Below are 20,607 nucleotides of genomic sequence, written 5' to 3'. Positions count from 1 at the left end.
AGGCACGCTTTGTTTCCGTTATCACCCAATAATACCGGTCGATCTTAAGAAACACTTATGCATCGCGTGTGTGTAGCACACCTTCGAATATCAATCTTACGTCTCTTACTAAAAACGTCATGTTAGTGCCGTCTCCGCTGGTCACTTCACATATCTCCATGAAGTCACATCCGAAAGGGAATAAAATCCGTAAGATCTGATATGTTGAAGGTTGTGATAAGATCAAAAAGGGGATGGCCAACACCTTTTTATTAACATCTTTTAAGACTAGGTCAGGACGAAATTCCACTATCTTATTATCTTATTCGTTAGTGCCAACTTGTGTGTGTGATGCGATTGTCATAGTCGGGATCAACCCTCATAACATCCACGCCTATGTCGGTAGAGTCGTCTTCAACCAATCGGTGGCCATAAAAGCAGGGTGACCTGCAGAGGCGCAGGGGGATAGGTGCAGCGGGGTTAGTGATGTTGTGGGAATTTGCGAATCTTACGGCCAATCAGCTCAACAGCCCAACTCATCGGCGCTTAAGTCCCTGTCTCTGTGATATCCCCCATCCAACCAGAACGGGAAGAACGGGATAGACCACTGCCTTTTGCAAATATGAAAATGGCAATCTACCACCCTCACTGGGCGCTTTCGCTTGGGGCCATCATGCATGGGGCCAAGTAACTAGCGGGGGGCCGACGAGTCAGAGGCCAGTTCACACCCAAAGCGCCTGTATCCTCATGGTGGCATCGCGGATTCCGGCCCACCTCGACACACTGCCGAACATCACCAGCCGCTATATACCCTTTGTCCTCCCGACTCTGCGTCTGACCTTGTAGGATTTCCATCAGAATGTGTTTCGACTTGATCCGCTTCAGGAGGCTCTAACTAAAGGAGTCGGGATATAGTATTTTTGATGAAGATCTGGGTCACACACAATGCAATTGGCGCTTTATAGCAAGCCCTTCTCCTCGCTTCAGTTTGTGCTAATTTTGCTTTCTTCAACTTTCACTCCTTTCTGTTCTGCTTCTGTAATACAAGATCTCCAAAGCAACTACTTTGACCCGGCATCATCCCCTGAAGACGGTCCACCGCTCTCCGCTGGAGCCCTCCGCAATACAGCCTTCCTCCCCGCCCAAGTTGGTGGTATAGTGGGATCTTACGCCCTTTCGCTCGTTGTAGTTGCTGCCGTTCTCCTCATCTTAGCAAAGAAACGCCGCGAACATCTCACAGCAGGAGACGAAGACCTAGAAGGCCCGTTTCCATATCAATTCGCTTTCCCGCCTCCCGTACTCGCAGGTGCTCCAAACCAGAATCCTCAATACGGCCTTGATCCACCTAAATCACCTATCAAAAACTTCTCGTATCCGACACCTCCAACACCTTTAAGTGCGACCGGGCCAACAAGTCCGACAAGCCCTTACATTGTTCCGTCCCTTCATTCCACTAGTACTCTTGGTGTCAATCCCTTGGTAGACCCGAGAGTCGTTGCAGCTGATCGCGAGATGGCGCAACAACAATTGGAAGAGATGTACAAGCTCGTACTAGAGCAAGAGGCTGCGAAGGAGGCAGGTGTCACTTTAGATCAACCACCCGTACCAATATCGCAACAACCTCAAAAACAAAGCATATTGAAGAGGAACAAAAACAAGCCTGCAAATCTCGATCTCGCAGAGAAACCTCAATCCCGAGCGTCTTCTATATTGTCCGCTTTCAAATCCCCTCGAAAGAAGAATGTCAAGGGCATTAGTATTTCGTCTCCGATTATGACACCCATGTCAGCTGGGTTCCCACGCCATGACGAGGAGGAAATGAGCGCAATGACCCCTCGTCACTACAAACCCCCGCCTCCGATTCCGACAGACCAGGCACCATATTCAAGACCTAGCAGGCAGCATGGATCAAACGGATCTGTAGCTCCGATCACTCCGCCTGACATTTCACCAGAAAGCACACAGAGCATTGATGAACGGTTGGGTAATATGCGCGGCAGTTCGCAGTACACGGAACCCGACCCCGTCTCGGCCGTTTCAGAAAGGTCCACTGCTCCCCTTGTCGGCCTACCATCATCGCCAAAGCCGGGTGTGAACCGCTTCCCTTCTTTACCGTCGTCCCCGAAGCCAGGTGCTACATTCCCAACTTCACCCAGGGAACAATCATTCTCACGGCCAAACGCGCCATCGGCAGTTCGAACTGGTGGTGCTCTTCCGTTACGAGCTTATGAGCCCGCTCTTAGCTCGCCATCGGCACAGACAACTAAGCAAACTACTTTTGAAAGAACAATGCCTTTGTCGCCTTCCGGACTTCGGACACCCTGGACAGGTGCTCCAGTGCCTTACTCACCGTACCAGCCATTCTCACCTGTGGTTCCTATCACGCCTTCGTTGGTAACTAAGGCGGACCGAAAGAGGATGAAGCAATTACAACCCAAAACACCAACGATGGAAATGGTTAAGGGTAATGATGAAGTATGGTAAACGTGTTGTTTCTTATGGGTGTAACGAGGAAAGAATTCTCAATGGGCTGGCTCATGAACAGTACGAATCTGTTATGCTGGCGTCTTACACGGGTTTCATGTGTTTTCAAAATCCGATGACGAATTGACGTAAAGAGAAATATTCTTTGGCTTCAGGTCTTAACGCTTCTTTGGCTTGTTTATAATTCTATTTATACCACTTTTAAAAACTTCTTGGAGGAGTTAATTTACATTGGAATGTCTTCAGTTCCATATTTCAACTAATGATCAACCCCTTAACTATTTGGTATCGATATGACTAAGTACCTACGTCATCTAGGTTGTGACATGACTTATGCCCCTTACTACCATATACTATCTTCGTATCACACTTTATTATTACCTAATACTATTCAAGTTGACATGTACACGCGGCGAGTCAAGCTATCGTATTTGACTTTGGCACATGAGCGAAGGATTTACTGTTCTTACCATCCCTAACCATTGTAGACCAAACTAAGAACTAAGTGAACTGGATGAACTCACTTATAAGACCGACTTCGGCTGCGATTGGCCAAGGGAGGAACCTCGGATAGGTGCCCAAACCTGGTAAATCTGGATAACGGATCCAAAGCGTCCTTTGACTATGACGACTGATTCCTCGTGAAATTTGGGGCGGCTGTTGCTGGATAAAGCAGAGTAAAGAGACTAACTGCCTAGGTAGGTAATAGTGTAAAAAAGGGGGTGGGGAAGAACTTGATTTGTAGTTGTACCAAACCCTCGGACTATTAATCAATGTAGTCAATATCTATATAGTGCTATGAAGCAGCCACCCGTCGATTATGCTGAGACGAGGGTATCACCAAGTACTCTATACTAGACTTTTCAATTAAGGAGGTACTTTGGGGTTGTACACATTATAAGTACGTGCATGTATGTAGAGTCGAATCCGGATACATCATCCTTGCCCAGTTTCCAGTGTTCAGAGTTTACCTAGTTCCTTGCTCCCTGTCCCCTGGGAAAAGTGGCTGGAACAGGTACTTATCAGTGGCTAGTAGCACGTGGATCCGTTCAACCCCACCAATAGAAGGGCCTAGACGGGAAAGCCGAGGATGAATCTTTGGTTGGAAGGGATCATAAAATGATCCGAGCGTCTTCGATTAAACGATTAAGCCCCGATCGATTACCCACTATTCTTTCCGCCCATCCAGGAAAATGTATATCGTATGATTCTTCCAAGCCATCAAAGAAAATCCCCCGTTTTTTCATCCTCGCAATTGGACTTGTTATTTTTCTCGCGCTTCGTTGACGTTCCCCGCCTATCGGATCCCAAGATCTTGGACAGGAAATCTCAAACTAATCTTGCCGTGTACGTGCGACAGGAAAAAAAAAAATAGAGGCGCCCACAGAAACTGCAGGTGTGTTGCTTTTTTTTTTGTCTTATTTCTCTCTTGACTTGAGTTAGTTTTGAAAAAAGAAGGGCGAAATGCGGGAAGCACAAGAAAAGACAAGACACGGTCGAAAGTTTACCAGTTTACTAGTCCATTTAGTCTGCTAGTCTACCTAGGGTACCTAGTGACATACGGATTGAAGGGAAAGGGCTATTGGTGGTAGCGAAATTGACGTCTACAACTTTTTAGTCTTTTTAGTTACATACTACTACTACCTATACACCTATGCCCCCTCTCTTTCTCTCTCTTTCCTTCCTCCGTTCTCCCTAATAAAGTACCTATCTATTAGTCTTGTTTTTAACTTTTCCTCTTTTTCCTCTAACGGGGGTCTTGGCGTCGCATAGCAAGCTTTTTCGTCAATTCCCATTTCCCAATCTTGCTCGTCCCGTTTCAAACCCGAACAACAATCGATACCTTGCTATTCTTCGTCTTCGTCTTCTTCGAATTTCAAATTTCTAAACAATTTTATCGCCTTCCCCATCCAGACTTATATACCCTCGAAACGAAAATCGACTGACTGAGCCCCCAACCTAATCAAGTAAACAATCCAGCCAACCAAATCCGTCCCGTTCCATTTCGCATTCATCCATAGATACTATACTGGCACTATACTACTCCAGGCCGTACGATCAGGTCATAAGCAACGCAGAAAAAAGGCCCCCCCGGTCGTTCCCGCCTGTTCCCGCCTTATGCAAACCCCCTCCTTTCGCTTGTCTTGACCTGGACGAGAGCGGCTGAAGGAACTTGCTTGTGGTGCCTGCTGATGTCGAACCATATTTGCATCTCATGATCGTACCAGCATCAGTGACACCATCATGACAGACCAGCAAGACCCTTCCGACCTCTTTGGTCTTGACGATTCCAACGGCGCCTATTACCAAGATAGTAACAACAACAACAATAACCCGAATAACGGCGACCCAACCCTGACCGACTCCGGCGCCGCCAGCCAACAATTTTACCCCGAATCCAATTGGAACTTTCAGGACACTCCTCCTTACGACACTTACGACACTAATGCATTCTACCAAGACGATTGGAATCTAGCCCAGCAGCCCGAATTGGACAATGGCCTCTCGTCGCAACAACAACAGCCACAGCCGACGGCGCCGCAGCAACAGCCTGCTGCGGTGGCCCCATCCTCCATGAGCAACGGCCCGTCGAATCCACTCGTAACAGCAGGCCCAATAGGACCATCAATAGCTACCACGACGCTCCAAGTTCGACCAAATGGCGTAGGTTCTAGGGCGCTCACCGAAGAGCAGCGCCAAAAATTGCAAAGCATTGCTATGCCAGCTCAGCTTCACTATCGTTCACCCAAAAGCGAAGCGAGTCCCGATTCAGCCGGCCCCGTATACAAATCTTCCTCCATCTCGTCGCCCGAAGATCTGGGCCTATCATCCAAACCAAATAGTCGCAAGCGAAAATCATCAATCGACGTTGATGATGACGATGACGACGATCTCGATGGCCACCAACCGGTGAAAAAGACGGCGCATAATATGATCGAAAAGAGATATCGCACTAATCTCAACGATAAGATAGCAGCTTTACGAGATAGTGTGCCAAGTCTACGAATTATGTCCAAGAGCGCAAGGGGAGAAGATACCACAGAAGATAGGGAAGAATTGCATGGCTTAACGCCTGCGCACAAGCTAAATAAAGCGACGGTTCGTCTTTTTTAACATGGATCTAGAATGTGGTCATCGTGGCTAATACTTTTAAAAGGTTCTAAGCAAGGCTACTGAGTACATTCGACATTTAGAGAAGAGAAATTTACGACTTGTCGATGAGAACACGCAAATGCAACAACGAATAGCGGCCTTTGAGAAACTGTTCATGGCGGGCGCGATGAATGGCGCGGTCAGCCCTCTACAACAAGGAACCCCCTCTACACCTATACAATACGCGCACGAACCGAATGGGTATGCGAACTCGGCCATGGGCACACCAGGTCGGGCCGATCCGCAAGGCATGATCCAAGTACCGGATGATATGAAACGTATCATCGCTGCCCAATTAGCTGCCAACCAACCGTATCCGGTACCACCGGCGCCATATAGAGGCAACCCTGCCCTCATGCGTCAACAGCAGATCCAGCAACAGCAGCAGCAACATATGCAGGCGAGAGGATGGCAGAATGCCGGCCCCTACTTCGGCAAATTGATGGTCGGTTCCTTGGCTGGGCTGATGCTTCTAGAAGCAGTCCGGGAGAATGAGCAGAGCAACGATACACCTGAGGGTCGTGGTCTCTTCGCATTACCCATACAGCTTCTTAAGCTACTTACCTCTTCACTGGACATCAACTTCATGGGGTATCATGTCCAGGGCGTACAAGTACTCTACTCGATCAGAGTTGTGTTGCTACTCTGTTGTATCTGGTGGGCCGTGATACCTTCGCTCATGGAGCGCAAGACTCCCGGCATGGATGGCTCCAAACAACAAGCGCAAGCGTCCTTGAAGGCGGTGCCATCACTGGCATCGCCTATTCATGTACGCCGCCAGGCATGGCTTACAGCTATCCAAACCGTCTGGGTTCCCCGTCATAACTTCTTCCTCGAGGCTGCAGCTCTCGGTCTTAAGACACTGAAACTGAGCCTTAGGAATATGATTGGAATTCATGGCTACCAAATGCTGACGGGCCTTACCGAAGAACAAGAGCTTGCTCGTGTCAAGGCGTGGGCAATCGCTCTAGACGCCCAACTAGCTGGAGGAGATGTTGAGATAAGCAAGAGCCGACTCACGTTAACCTTACTCGCTTCCGGTACTCTCCCAACTACTCCTCTTCGACTCATGCTAAAGGCACTTCACATTCGTGTCCTCTTGTGGGAAGTCGGCCTTTCCGGTATTCAGCTTGGTGTATTCAATACTTTCGCATCGAAACTAGCCAGAGCTAAGTGGAATGAGGCGAAACATATGCATAAACTCCTGACACAACTCCGCCGTAACGGCCAAGAGCAATCCGACGATGACCTACCTGACCATCTAGCTGCGTTGCTCGAGCAAGATTGCGATACGGTCCTAAACCCGAGTATTGTTCAGAGAGCACATAACCTTGCCTGGAATCGCCCAACCGTCTACAATGCTATCGGAATTAGTGATGGTATGGACACTGTCGTGGATGACCCAGCAATCCGCTCGCCAATGGACGCGGTCGCGGCTTGGCGATCAAATATGACGTTACAAGGTGCACTTACAAATAGTCTACTAGCTAAGGAGGAGGACGACCCAGAAATGGTCCAGCAAATCGAAGACGACATCTCTCTGGCTATTAGGACCGCACCGATCGGCTCTATCGCTCAAAACCGTGCCCTTGTAGCACGCGCACTGATCTTCGAGGAAAAACGAAACTTGAACATCGTGGCAGCATTACAAGCTATTGGTCCCGTGACGCCCAGTCTCGCATCAAATAGCCCCTTAGGCAGTCCAACTCGCTCGTCATCATCTGCGTCGTCCACCCCTCTTAAGGAGCTTCCTCCTTCATTGATCATGACTACTGAAATGCGAACTTCACTGCTCTGTGCTATGGCCATCGCACACCTCCAGAAATTTTCTCCGCCAGAGGAGCCTGTCAATATCTACGCTGTCATCGATCAGATTCACCCTATCAGCGACATGGGCTTGCTTGGGTATACCGCAACTTTCAAGTTGATGGACCGACTTGCGAGTCACGAGTTTGCTGCTGAGGCATGTTCCGATACTCTTGAGCGCCTTTCGGGCACATTACGAATCTGGACCGGGAAAGACTGTGGACTTGAACCCGAAGTTAGACACCAGATGGTTGAGCGATGCTTGGCCGTGACCCGCGGTGTTGTGGGAATGGGTCTTGATACTGACACTGGTTATGGTAGTAGTGAGTAATGTTCTCTTCCGATCCCCGTCTAATTACCCCTTATGTGCAACAAGCATAGTACTTCTTTCTTTCCCTTGCGATAAGTCAACCGAGGCAATGTTGAAGTTGGTATTGGTTGCGTGTATATCACCTCTCAAGGTCGCAATAACTAACCTGTCGTGTTACAGTGAGCGAAAATGAAGACGAAAACGAACATGACATCTCGACCGAGTCGGAAGTCACTACTAAGCAGAAGGTCGAACCAGCCAGCTTAGAGGTTGCCTAGATTATATCACTAGGTGCCTTTGCTTTCTATTCTCAAGCTAGTCTTCTCAGCTAATGTGTGATGAGAAAGACATGCTTATTTGTTTCCCATATGCTTAGCTTCCCTTCGTAACCCGACATCTGGGCAAGCAGGGATAACATCCCGTGCTTCGAGTAACGGGCATTATGTATTGACGATGTCGATGACCATTATCCACATGTAGCTTGTTATTCATCCATTACCACTTGCATCACTAGTTAGCCACACATATTCTGCTGTCATAATCATTTATCACGTACGAGATCCGTACAATATATACATGAGGGTCATGGTCCAGCCTCCAAAAAAATATCAGGGCGTTTTGGGAACGGGAGGAAATCTACTCGTGGCTTTCCAACGGTAGAATGGACGGGCTAGGGAGACACATGCTGGCAGGCGCTTTATTTTCGGGAGGTATCTGATAGAGATTAGGGATCGAAAGGACTTCACGGGCTTACCATTACTTTATGCATCTGGCACACCATCTTCGGGGGCGCAGCACGTTACAACAATAGTATATAATAAGAGCTATCAAATTTAGCTTCACTTGCTATTCTGTCCTCGGTAAACTCGCGTTGTTATTATACTGTATGTGATACTCAATACTGGAGATTTATGTCACCGCCTGTTGCTATAATCCTTGGGTAGGTAAGATAGGAAATCGCTGATGGGGCTTTGAACTTTTTAGATATCATGGGCAGTGATGTTAGGTACCTATGCCAGTGATAGTCAATTTAGTAAAGTGTTTGTACATCGCACCCACTTGATTTCGTTCTGCTCCTCCAAGATACGATTTCATACCTAGGTAGTTGATCGTTCTCTCCCCCTCCTTAGAAGCCTCGTGTATCTGCCTAAAACCATTGCAATCCCCCAAAATAACCGTAAGTTCTATATATCCCATAGAAGGCCGTCACAGCTCGTCCCAGATTTAATATCCATTTACTAGATTCACTACATAGTAGACGGATAGGTCTGATTTCTAGATTGGAAGCGTCATCACAGCTAGGCGGGAAAATATTCAGATTGCTATCCATTTCGGCCTAAGACACCATAACATTGTCCCATCACTCCATACCTAGTGGCACTTTTAGAGTAGAAGCCTGCGGCGAGTGAGTCACCACAGATATACCATTTGAAGTATGATTACATCCTCCCAATCTACCGGCGGTGAAGACCGTCCTTTCGTGGTTTTGCTTCCTGTGCTTCAGCTTGCCTCTAATTTTATAATATCTCCTCGTTCCTCCTATCCACCCACACCTACCTATGTAGCTACATATAATACCCTCATTATTGCCTTTTGCCATAGAAAATGTACGCCTAGGACTTAAATACAATGCACAAGAGCTGAGCAGATCAATCTGTTGGATTAAACCACCAAGGCTACCCGATCTGGTATTAATAATACAATCTCTCCCGAACCAAGTTCGATATGTCCCGACCGTAACTCCCTCTAATACCCGGACGATCCCGAATGTATTGGAAGGCGTATATATCAGCCGTTTTTAAGACCCCGCGTGTGGCGAATCGATGATGAAAATATCCAATTTCAGATAGGTGCCTAGGCAAGGCGCCCGGCTTGTAAGCGAAAGCGAACTGCACTTCTTCTCGGCCCTACCTACCGCTATCTACCCACACGAGGTTATTAATCTATATAGGTAGACATCCCACCCAATACCAATATGGAGTAGGTCGTCGTGAACGGTCGCCTCGTGGCCTAGGATGGCTATCTTACAGGACTAAAGCAGAATGTTCTCCTTCGGGCTAGATTCGGGTTAGACACCGCGCGGTGTGTGGATGTAGGCAAGTAAGTGTGTGCGTCCCCCCACGAACCCACGCCAAACGCAAATCTTACATGCATATTATATACATAAGTTACGGGGAAACAACGTGTCGTTCTCGCTACTCTACCGTGGAGAGGAAGAGTTGTTCATGGGTAGGTAGGTAGGTTACTATGGTCTGACTCAGCACTCATTCTACGACGGACGAAGTTGGTAGCAATACTGACCTATCTTATATGGAGCAGCAACCAAGCTCCCTTGCCCTTGTAAATTTGGCGTGCGGGAACTAGTCCGCAAATACATACTCTCATACATTAACCATTATCAAGCACGCCGAGACGACTGAGCTATTCCCAAGCTAGAGGAGCAAAGGATTGATACCCTGGATAAAATAAGTAGGAATCGAGCTTTCCCTCGTGCGGTTCTAGCCCTACGAAGTGATAAGCCGCTTGCTCTTTACTCCCTCTCATGTAATTGGCGGACCATACGCGTGCTAGATGGTCGTAGGACCAAGTGCGTTTCTCCACGACTTGGAGACGAAACGTACCTAATGCGTGTTGGTAAGCTAACGCTCATTCATGTCTCGTGTATACCAGCTGCTACGGACAGCGCCGCCGGAAGCAGAGTAAACCGATCATACGTGTTATACACAATTATATGGGTAGCTTCTAAGAAGTTGGTGCATAAAACCAATAGTGAGTACCTAGGTAGCTAGAGGCGATCTCGCCCTCGTCAGCCGCTCACAGGAACATAGAGCCCGAGCGGGGTGGAAGGACGGGAAGGCTGCCACGTTCGCTCGTATGTACCTACATTTAGTATCTATACATATACATATACATATACATATCGTACCGAAAATGCCGGTAGGTTGGTAAGTAAGAAGTGGAAAACGCGCCATCTCGTAGTCGAGTGGCCTGTCATGTCTAGGACGCCCCTCCTTTCTTTTCACCCCTCTCTCACGTCTCGACAAATCTATCCCGACGGATATATCCCAACACTACCGGGTCGACCCACAAACCCAGTTGTCGGTTTACGTTGTGGACCCAAACCATGGTAAGAAGCTTGGCTGGGGTAGGTACCCTTCGTGCATGTAATACTGTATGTATACTACCTATGTCGGTATGTACACCAACCTGTCTTTGCCCCAACCCAGACATGATCGGCGGATAGCTCTTATTTCCAATCGGCATGACAGTTCTGGACTGGGTGTTGGGGGAGTTTCTCAACACCAACGGTGCGGATCCGGTTGATTTGTACCGATGTCCCTGCATAAGCTCGGACAGCTAGAATTACTAGTGGATAATGGTATGGCTATTATAACGACCTGGGAGCGAAAAGGACGGAGTAAAGAACAGACGACGATTCGGTCAAGCATAACGCCTTTGCTATGGATAGATAACCTACCAACAATGGCAAACTATACAAGCAACATGTAACGGGTAGGGTGACATTTATGTCCTGCAGGGTCATATGACGAAGTCAGAAACGCAGGTCGTAAGCTCGTCTATGCCGTGCTACTTTCCAACGGTATGGGTTGCTAAAGATTCTCTTGCCAAGATGAATATGGTATGGCTTACTGACTACCTAGCCACGGATTTAAGGAAATTTCGGCCTTGTTTCCAGTAGGGAATATACATGGGAACTATTTGAAGGGATATGCCTTGAGTAAGTACCTAGGTAGGTGGTTACCGAACATGTTCTAGGATGCTTGGGGGTTAGAAGCTGCAGATGAACCGAAAGGAGAACCGGTAGATCGGCGTAATCAGGAGCACTTCATAAGGCTGTTAACTTGCTGACGAATACACCTTAGTAAACATGCAAAAATGATACGCATATGCCTCAGCTAAACAACTTGACCGCTTGGATAAGAGAAAAATCAGGCGACCCTGTTATGATATTATTACTCTAAAAATGCAGTCAATATGCAAATCGATCACGTACAGCTTCCACGCGGCGAATGTTAGTATGTGCGTCGTACAATTCCGCTAATAGCATCGACTAAGAGGAAAATGCGGTTGGCTCGATTGAATCTGTGGCTAGTGAGGCTTCGAAACCAACATCGTTCAGCATGGTAATCCTTCGGAAGACGAAAACGCGAATTGGGCTAATTGTTCTTTTAGTAGGTGGGTAGTAATAGACATAATTCGACCCCGTGTTGGCGCCCAGAGCGTTTAGGAACAAGCAATATGCAGTTCGTGAATTAAGGTTCCAATATGGGAGACATGGAAATAAGAGATGATCAACTGAGTCCCGAAAAGTATCCCTGTTCATTAAATTTTCAGATTTCCCTTGCTGGCCAGATGAAAGCGGCGGCTTGGAGTCGTTTGTATTAATTTCTAGCCCCCCTCTTCCTCCTGGCTTCATTGAGTTCTCACCCCCATTCCTCTATGGTGCTATTTACTAATTAAACCCCCATTGGGGGACAGTCGTACAGTGAACCGAATTGTTGATTCACTCCGCCTCAAGCATTCGTCATTATGCCAAAAGTCGACTCCCAGAAATGGGCCCCCATTATTCGTTCGCATGATTGTTGAATTGGATAGCCGCAATATACTTGAGTTCCAGTTTGAAAGGGCCTTCTTGTTCACCGAAGAAACTGTCAAGAATTAGCATTGCGACGACATGAAGAGTCCTCGGTGGCACATGGTACAAACCTTCGCATCATAATACTTATTCTCTTGATATGATCGAGGCGCAAGGGCTCGGCGTCCGGCTTTGGTTGACCGCGATACATGGGCTTGAAGTCTTCCCAGGAAGCCGTGACTTCATGGCCAGTCGGTACGAAGTCGTACTCCCAACTAACGGTACTCTCTTCTCTTCCATCTTCACGCTTAGGAGGATTGTCGTCTTTAATGGCGATGGTATATTTCTTGCCATCTCCTTCGCCCACTCCAAGACGTATACCTTGATAGTCGAATAAGTCCCATGACTGCGGATCCACGGTTCGCTGAGAGGCAAAACCGGCTCCACCTAAAGCGGATATATCCAGATGACCGCGGAAAGAAGCGGTACTAGAATCGGGTGAGCATATTAAGTAGCTCTGGCTTTTACCACCCCGTACTCTGTCGTCCGAGGCGATCCAAGCTTGCTCGATCCAAGGCCTGTGATTGGCTAATTAGTATGGACAAAATGGATGGGCATATGAACTGAGGTGTTAAGGTTTTGAATGGGTGAAGCACTCACTTTAATCCCCCGAAGAGGTAGAAGTTAGGTTCGCCCAAGGGCATGATTGCCTTAGTAACGTGATAGTTCAAGGCTTTTCTTATTTCCGTTTGTTGTGGAAAGTCGGAGCTTAGTGTGAGCGGTGAGCGGCGGAGGGGTTGAGAGCCTCCTTTGTATGACTAGGTACTTTAAAAAAGATAAGAAATGTATGGGTTTAACACATGAGAAAATCTAATGACAGGTTATCCTAACAATCTTACTCAACCAGATACCAAGTAGATCTTATTAGATCCACGATCTGAGTTGCAAATGCCGTCGCAGTGTTAACCACTCACTGCCATCCCTTGATGATAGGGACGAATTCAAAACAAAGTTGCACATGATTTCGATGAGGCTCGAAAAGAAGGGAGGTCAGTGCACATCTCTAAGAAACCAGTCTAATCTCCATTTAGGGTAGTGTTGGAGTTGTTGAAAAAGACGAAGTGACGATTTGCAGTCCATCTACAACGTTGGTGGAGTTTTAGTCGCGGTTTAGTTACAATTAGAGCTATTAAAGCTATAAATTTATACCAATATGGTTCTAGTGAGCAGGGTACTAGTCCCCTTTTAAACCTTGGAATTTGGTCTCGACTTCTGATAGGGTTTAGCCACATCACTTCACAATCACTGCGGGGTGAGATCATACTCCTGTCACATCTTGTGGCTTGATTAATATTATCAGCCACTTATCGACTCGCTTTTATGCAGTATTTACTTTTTTCTTTTCTTGCTTGGTCGCCAACCTCCTATCCATTCTCATGACTTCCATCAATTTGTGCTACCTTGGATATTCCATCATGATTACTTCACTTTCACAACATTCAAACTCCGTTGGAGATTTCACTGTGCCGATGGCGTTTGTTTCCCCGCTCTATTGTTCGTGTAACCATATCCGTGCCAAGGTATATTGACGATGATCACATACTCTTCTTATTACAGATAAACAATCACTATCCGATATGTCTCGGATCACTCTCGTTCCAACCAAACAATTTATATTGGGTAGGTCGGCAGGTAGGTTGGAACACGTGCCGACTGTCCGATCAAATGAAGGTAGCTGTTTGTTGGTTCAATTGCTATTACTGATCGAAATGCCTAGGTATATCCACTGGAAATTGAACATACAAGGGTAGTGATAATTCAATGCCACCGAAGCCGAACCCGAAAGCCGATTCGCATATGAAACGATCCGTCTTCGAAAGCAATCCCCAATCCCCCTTCGCGAAGCCGACGAAAAAAATCCTTCCGAAGACTATACTACGTTAATACCATCCTTCTTTCACCCCCCGGCTTCTACACGACCACCGGAGGAATACACTATCCGAATCGCGCGAGCGGCAAATTGGTATTGAGTAATGTGGTCTCATACAAAGTAAAAATAAAAATGCACATGGTAAACCGGTAGTGGATTTGCGCTTCGTATAAAGTCGGAGTTTCCACATATGGATCACCGCCTTTCGAATAGATGCAATGCTATCTACCTAGGTACCTGGGTAATTAGGATTCTATCGTTGAGTAGATCCAACCTTAAGGTTTTGTCCGGTAAACTATGTTAAACCACAAATACCCAATTGGGCTGGGATGAGTCGGTTGGTTGGTCCCTGAGTCCCTTGATTAACTGCATGATCAAAGTCTATCTTAACCTAGTTCCAACCTTTTCCCGACGCTGTTTGGGCGCAGCATAACTTCTATTGCGAACAAGCCTCTAAACTGCGGCACAGCTATATCACTGCGGAGACAAGTTGTTAGTGGCCTTGGTAATATCAGAAACTCATGAAAAAGTCCCATGCGTTGCCGGCGGCAAAGACAAGAGGACCCTGATTGCGGCACAGCGAATAACCTTAACACAAGGTACTGAATAGAGAGTCAAGGTAGAAACATTGAAATATAACATTCCTCATAGGTAGTTATGTACGCGTGTCTATGCGGATGAAGCGGAAATATATCCATTCCTGAAGTGAAAATGACAATTGCCTTGCCAGTCTCCATCGTATCCACAATATATCGCCCATCTCAAGCTCGGGAGAGCCCTTGTATGCATCTTCTAAAAAGTTGTTTCGAAAAAAGTCCCTGTCAAATCAACACCAGCGCTTTATTCCCGGATATCCTTGAAACCTATCACAACATATAGCACCATAAGACGATAATTCCTTTTCTCGTCCCTGATGCAAGGTATCTTGCGCCGTCATAACGTGATAAAAACATAAATCCATTCCCTTCCATGAAATCCCGGGCCTCTCCCTTCATCCAAGCATTACACCATTCCGTTCTGTACAAGTAGTGGAGTAGGTCTTAGGCTATGATCGTGGTTGCCCTATGCCGGGAGACCCGGGCATAGAAAGCGGCGTCGTGGGGTAGTCATAGCCAGACTCAGAGCAATTCGCCGAATGGTCATACGAATGCGAAAGCGGTGGAGTCTAGCAACACCGATCAGCTACGGGGTTCTCGGCGGGAGTAAGCGCGCACATGACTCACATGAGGGTTCGAGTGGTCGTACGAATTGTGGCCGTGAACATCCACCGCGGGCACAAATCCATAGCTCATATAGGAAGACATTGACTCCTCCGGGTACGTCTCCCTCTTGATAGCGTCGTTGAAGTGTGTCATAGGCGGTAGCGTGCAAGGTACCGAAGAAGCCATGTAGCTGGGGTAGCCTTCACCCGTGGTTATTGGGTGGTATGGTTGCGCCGAGCCGTAGGGAGGCAAAATCATCTCATCCGGCGGAGGGTAGGCCGAGTAGTTCATATACGAGGGCGGCGTGTGGGATCGTTCCCGGTCATCGTAGGTGGCATGGCTGAATAGGATCTCGTCATCGTGGTTCATAGGCGGCGTGAATTGAGGCGGTTGTACGGGCTTCTGAGGGGCGGCTGTGGACTTTTGCGACTTGGAAGAGCTGGTCTTCTTGGTGTTTCGGGTGCTAGGCTGAGACTGCTTCTCGCTTCCAGTGGGCGAGGCGGCGTCATCGGAGCTTCCGGCACGTCGCTCGAGGTCTTCCAGACGTCTCTTGAGCTTCTTTCCTATAGAAACTGTCAGGATAACTAATCCAATTGGTAAGGCTAGAGCTACGGCGCAAACATACGGTAGTTTCGCTGGGCGATCCTGTTCTGTATCCTACGGCGCTCGGCAAGGTCTGAGATCTTGGTCCAGTCCTCATCAGGATTGGCGGAGCTAGAGAACGCGCTGCTGGTTCCGTGTGCCGAGTATTGCCTCGGCGCCGGAGCGGCGGGAGGATATGTATATTGGTGCTGCGTAGCGTACATTGCTTCTGGTGTTGCTTGACTTGGTTGTCCTAGCCGACTATCGAAGAGAACAAGCAAGGACTAGCAAGATATATAAGCTGAGACGAGACGGCGAACAACGTGGTAGTGATATATAGTTAAGGCAAGTGATGATTACTTGAGTCAGAACTTAGCACTTGTCAAGCCGATGTGGTGGGACAGGCAAGCCTTGGAGACGGGGAGGAAGGAGAACTAATATATAGATGAAAGATCATTTTCAGTCATCGAAGCCGTGTTCGATATGAACGAGCCCCCATCCTTGAAGGACCAGGACCAAGACCAGGACCAAGCCGCGCGAAGAAGAAACGAGACATGATACTTTGGTACGTAGATACGTATTGGAATCTATTATTCAAGGCAGGGGTGTGTCTTGATGGGTGCGCAGCTTCTCGACAGGCATTGAAATGCGAGGTCTTCTGTATGCACCTGATTGCATGTCCGCTCTTTCGATACTACCTCAAAGGGGGTGTATATACGGAGGATGGAGGGGGGGTGAAGATGTTGCTAGGGCCAGTGCGAGACTGCGAACAGCGCCTCAATTCAAGGGTAGATGGATAGATGGTAAGGGTAAGAGGTAGCGGACGATCCCTGGAGAAGAAGAAGCCCAGGTGGATGTACGCGGTATGTACGGTAAGGTAGGGACCGGGGGGCGAGAGGATGGACAGGGTTGTCAAGGTAGGGCAAGGTAGTGGACTCGTGCGGAAGGACAAGGACAAGGGTCTAAGGGAAGAAAGAAGAACGAGAAGAAAAGGAAGAGAGGGGTGAGATTCGAAGTACGAGGGTACGAATGGTAAAGTATACTATAAATGTATCTTTGTACAGTACCCACCAGACATTTGACCTTAACAGCCCAGCTGGGCTACATCCAATATCCACCAGTAGATATGTGAGTACCCATGTAGCTAGGTACCTAGGTACTTTTTGTTGACAGGGGATATTGAGAGCCCAGAGCCGACGGACTTTGCTAAATTTGCCCGAATTTCGCGACATGATAACTTTTGCGTACCTAAGTACCGTTCCTAATCTAAAAGCGGCGACGAGTATACAAATGTAATACGTAGGTAACTTTCCACCCCACTATAGACAGTTGCCTTAGCACCTTTAGTACCTAACTCATAGGGCTGGATAGGCGGTACCTTTACTTCCTAATAACTCCCTAACCTCTAATAGGTATTAGCCTATTTCACTAACACCAGACGATGGATTTTACGAGCATCCAAACACTAAAAAACCATTGTGACCATGGTGGAGAATTAATGAAGGCTTCGAGAAAGGAGGCAGATACGGCGGACAAGGGAACACGGCCACCAAATGGGAACCAATGATTCTGCATTGCCGTAGATACCTACCTATAATGGGAAAGCATAGACTTATTTCCTCTTATTAGACCTACATTATCACTACATCATAACACACTCCATCACGACATCTTCAGACTACAGGCTATCAGCTATCTCTCCCTGGAATTGCCTCTAATTCCTACGCAGTTTAGGTAAAACCAGGGGGCATAATCTTTTTCTGGATCATGTCGCACTTCAGCACGTATCGTTTTGGAGTTTTGTTGCGTTAGATTCAAACAGCATGAATCACATCGCCCTCTCGTTTGTTTGTTCGGCCAAGCACTCAGCGGAACCCATGAGCGTACTCTGACCACTCGTAAAGTAGAATTGGAACGAGTTCGCCTTTCATCTTCACAAGCCCTGTTAACCTGAGCCTACTTTTATTACATCAGTAACTCGGTTAAAGCACAACTTTCGAGTCCTAGGTACAATACATGAACATAATTCTAATTAGATACCCATAATGCGCACGGAATTGCCAATCCAAGCTATGATGAGCGATGGTATTAGATATAGTTATCAATAAGGCTCCTGGAGAGACTCCATCGTGGGGACACATGATTAATTTACGTACATATCTAATCCTAGAATAATGGCAGATCTGTGGATAATTGTAAATTGATAGCTATCCGACTCCCGACATCATCGTCGTCGTCATCGTCATAATCGTCACTATTGCAAATAACAAGCTAAACCCACAAACTTATCAGCATTGCGGGCTGTGTCGGTATCGGTTGGTTATTCGATACGATTCTAAACGCCGTAAACACGTACTTAGGGGACCCCGAATCCCATGGGAATGCTAGTGAAGAATCAAGCCTATCTGAGCCTAGTAGTTATCGACTGCGGCTTCCCCTACATAACTATATCTATCTATACGCACATACCTAGGTATGTAATAAGTCATGTTATGGGGAATGACATAGCTAGAAGAGTCAAGCTAGAGTCATAATGTTTAATTACTCCTTGGGGATTCTCTAACAGCCAATGGAATGTGTCAGAGATGCTGTGTCCCCATGAAATGTTCCAAAAAGAGGCCGAATCAAATAGCTGGTGGCTTTTTCTTTTTTGCTAATGGCGCATGTTCAGTCCTTCGAGAACAACGCGTGGAAGGGGGCTTAGATTCGTCGGAATGTTTTCAGCAAGACGCCAAGCGATCTGATCTTGTAAAATTGTCTCTTGAGGAAAACCTCCCATGTCCTTCCCTTACGTAAAGCGGTAAAGTGATAAAAGGGGCTGGGGTGTTTTGGCCCCCATTGATCGAATCAACGTGGAAATGTGGGAAAAGGCGGTCCTACACTAATACAACTAAGACCTGGGACGACCCTCATTTGTCTCGCACGTGCTTTGTAAGTCATCTATTTTTGGAGTCGACCCTTACCAAGCCGATTTAACGCTTCTTATTGGCTACCAAATCACCCCTCTTAGGGCTGGCTAGTCAGATTTTTCGAATTTCCTTCTGGAATATCCACGATTATCCGCCAGCTCGGACGGGTCTCGGCTCTGCTGCAATACCATCGAATCCGCCAATTCATTGTCATCATGATTGAAGATGGTTCAGCTGGAGGTAATGCGGATATAGTGACATCGTGGAAATCAAAGATCCTAGGCATTCCCAGCATTATACCATCCCCTTTCCGAATTACTTTCTACATACTCAATAGTGTATCTGTCTGCAGGGTCTTTTTTGGAGGTATTATCCCCACAAACCTGATGGTGACAAATAATTCAGAGGTGTACTATCAAAATTAGAAGTCATCTAAGATACTCGTGATACGAATTATCATTGGTATGTTCTACCTAGAAGGAATAAGAAAAAAATGTTCATGCCTACGCCTTAGTACCAACTACCTAACGATTACAGCCGCTCTGAAAATATTCTAACTAATTTATAATCGTTGACGCATTGGTCGGAGAATCCGGACAAGTCCGAAAATACCGCGCCAACATTCCTAAGAAGGCACAATGAATCACATTGTTTCAATTGTTTTTTTGATTCCTACTCCTTAACTTTCTTGCAAATAGATATTTACGGAACAACCACTACCTCAGTTATATTCCCCACCACCAATAAGAAACTCTAGCAAATATGTTTTCTCCTTTTCCTGCTGCCTTGTCAGCCTTGCTCGGCCAAGAGCCGATATAGAGACGATGGATGCTGCATGCAGGTGCCACATGGCCTTCGGATGAGAGCTGTATTGGTCTCTGAAACACACACACCTACACTACCCTCCATAATCCCAACGACAATTCGCTATCCGTGATTGACTTCGCAGGACCATGATATGCATTCCTCTGCCGATAACCATTGTCTTTTTTTAGGCCAGTCTATTGTTTTTGCCCCTTAACCTATTCTCTCTCGTCTACGTTTAATACACGATTTCTCAGCGATCCAGACCTCTAGACCTACCTATTTACCTACCTAAGATAGAATTAGGCCCGATGTCTTCCGTATCCCGAAAGGCTGCTGGCGCCAGCCTAGTGCTGAGCCTCCTACCAGATTACCGTACAACGATAAAATACAAATCATTTTATCGTGCGCTCGGACCAAGTCACAACCATGGTTGTTCGTAGTCGCGCATGATCAGTCGCAATTTTCTCTACCATTTCTCGTCTCGAAACTGCTGTTACGAAAGGAATCCTACTTATGACCAACCCTAGTATATATTACCAGCTTAGGCGACATTAACCGAATATCTGGTCGCCGACCTTAATGCCAAAGCCGCGATACGAATTCTGCTATCTCCAAGGTCGTTTAGTACTAAGTAGGTACTTAGATATGAAACTCTTAGTCTTTACACAACGTCTTTTTGCTCTTTATCTCTGCCCTACTGATGTTGGGTGCTGACGAGAGAAGCTTGGGGTTCCCGTGGAGCCGGCAAATCGCGTGCTATTGCTGACACTGCTTTCGCACAGGCACCGGTACAATATAAGCCACCCATTACTTCGGGCCTGACTGGCCCTTCCCCCCTTGGAACCAAC

The 20,607-nt window shown here is 47.0% G+C and overlaps 4 protein-coding genes across 4 annotated transcripts; 2 read left to right on the top strand and 2 right to left on the bottom strand.

The window, feature by feature from the left end:
- The first annotated feature begins 236 nt into the window (after nucleotides 1-236).
- Nucleotides 237-2,753, top strand: F4822DRAFT_408360 (uncharacterized protein). The gene has a single exon (XM_051458561.1). It carries the CDS (start codon nucleotides 925-927, stop codon nucleotides 2,461-2,463), a length of 1,539 nt encoding a protein of 512 aa, XP_051313784.1. The 5' UTR covers nucleotides 237-924; the 3' UTR covers nucleotides 2,464-2,753.
- Nucleotides 2,754-5,181: 2,428 nt separating this feature from the next.
- On the top strand, nucleotides 5,182-7,753 carry F4822DRAFT_437767 (uncharacterized protein; the record flags this gene model as incomplete). The annotated part of the gene is made up of 2 exons (XM_051462442.1): nucleotides 5,182-5,562; nucleotides 5,621-7,753. The coding sequence occupies 2 exons, from the start codon at nucleotides 5,182-5,184 to the stop codon at nucleotides 7,751-7,753; spliced, it is 2,514 nt and encodes an 837-aa protein (XP_051313783.1).
- A 3,873-nt stretch (nucleotides 7,754-11,626) lies between these two features.
- F4822DRAFT_299655 (NADH:ubiquinone oxidoreductase complex I intermediate-associated protein 30) lies at nucleotides 11,627-13,255 on the bottom strand. The gene is made up of 4 exons (XM_051455156.1): nucleotides 13,221-13,255; nucleotides 12,990-13,147; nucleotides 12,461-12,907; nucleotides 11,627-12,402 (listed from the first exon to the last, which is right to left on the bottom strand). Exons 2-4 carry the CDS (start codon nucleotides 13,031-13,033, stop codon nucleotides 12,318-12,320), a joined length of 576 nt encoding a protein of 191 aa, XP_051313782.1. The 5' UTR covers nucleotides 13,034-13,147; nucleotides 13,221-13,255; the 3' UTR covers nucleotides 11,627-12,317.
- A 2,049-nt stretch (nucleotides 13,256-15,304) lies between these two features.
- On the bottom strand, nucleotides 15,305-16,267 carry F4822DRAFT_430761 (uncharacterized protein; the record flags this gene model as incomplete). Its single annotated transcript, XM_051461359.1, has 3 exons — nucleotides 15,305-15,424; nucleotides 15,483-16,024; nucleotides 16,087-16,267. The coding sequence occupies 3 exons, from the start codon at nucleotides 16,265-16,267 to the stop codon at nucleotides 15,305-15,307; spliced, it is 843 nt and encodes a 280-aa protein (XP_051313781.1).
- Nucleotides 16,268-20,607: the final 4,340 nt, after the last annotated feature.

The sequence above is a fragment of the Hypoxylon trugodes genome (genome assembly GCF_022578975.1).
Source record: "Hypoxylon trugodes strain CBS 135444 unplaced genomic scaffold F4822scaffold_6, whole genome shotgun sequence".
In the NCBI taxonomy this organism is placed as follows: domain Eukaryota; kingdom Fungi; phylum Ascomycota; class Sordariomycetes; order Xylariales; family Hypoxylaceae; genus Hypoxylon; species Hypoxylon trugodes.
The sequence above is the reverse complement of the archived record's forward strand: the minus strand, read 5'-3'. Positions and strand labels throughout refer to the sequence as shown.

Coding starts and splice junctions, on each gene's coding strand:
- F4822DRAFT_408360 (XM_051458561.1), top strand. CDS start 925: ATGCAATTGGCGCTTTATAGCAAGCCCTTCTCCTCGCTTCAGTTTGTG.
- F4822DRAFT_299655 (XM_051455156.1), bottom strand. CDS start 13,033: ATGCCCTTGGGCGAACCTAACTTCTACCTCTTCGGGGGATTAAA. Junction 12,908..12,989: donor TACCTCTTCGGGGGATTAAA/GTGAGTGCTTCA, acceptor AGCCAATCACAG/GCCTTGGATCGAGCAAGCTT. Junction 12,403..12,460: donor ATAAGTATTATGATGCGAAG/GTTTGTACCATG, acceptor AATTCTTGACAG/TTTCTTCGGTGAACAAGAAG.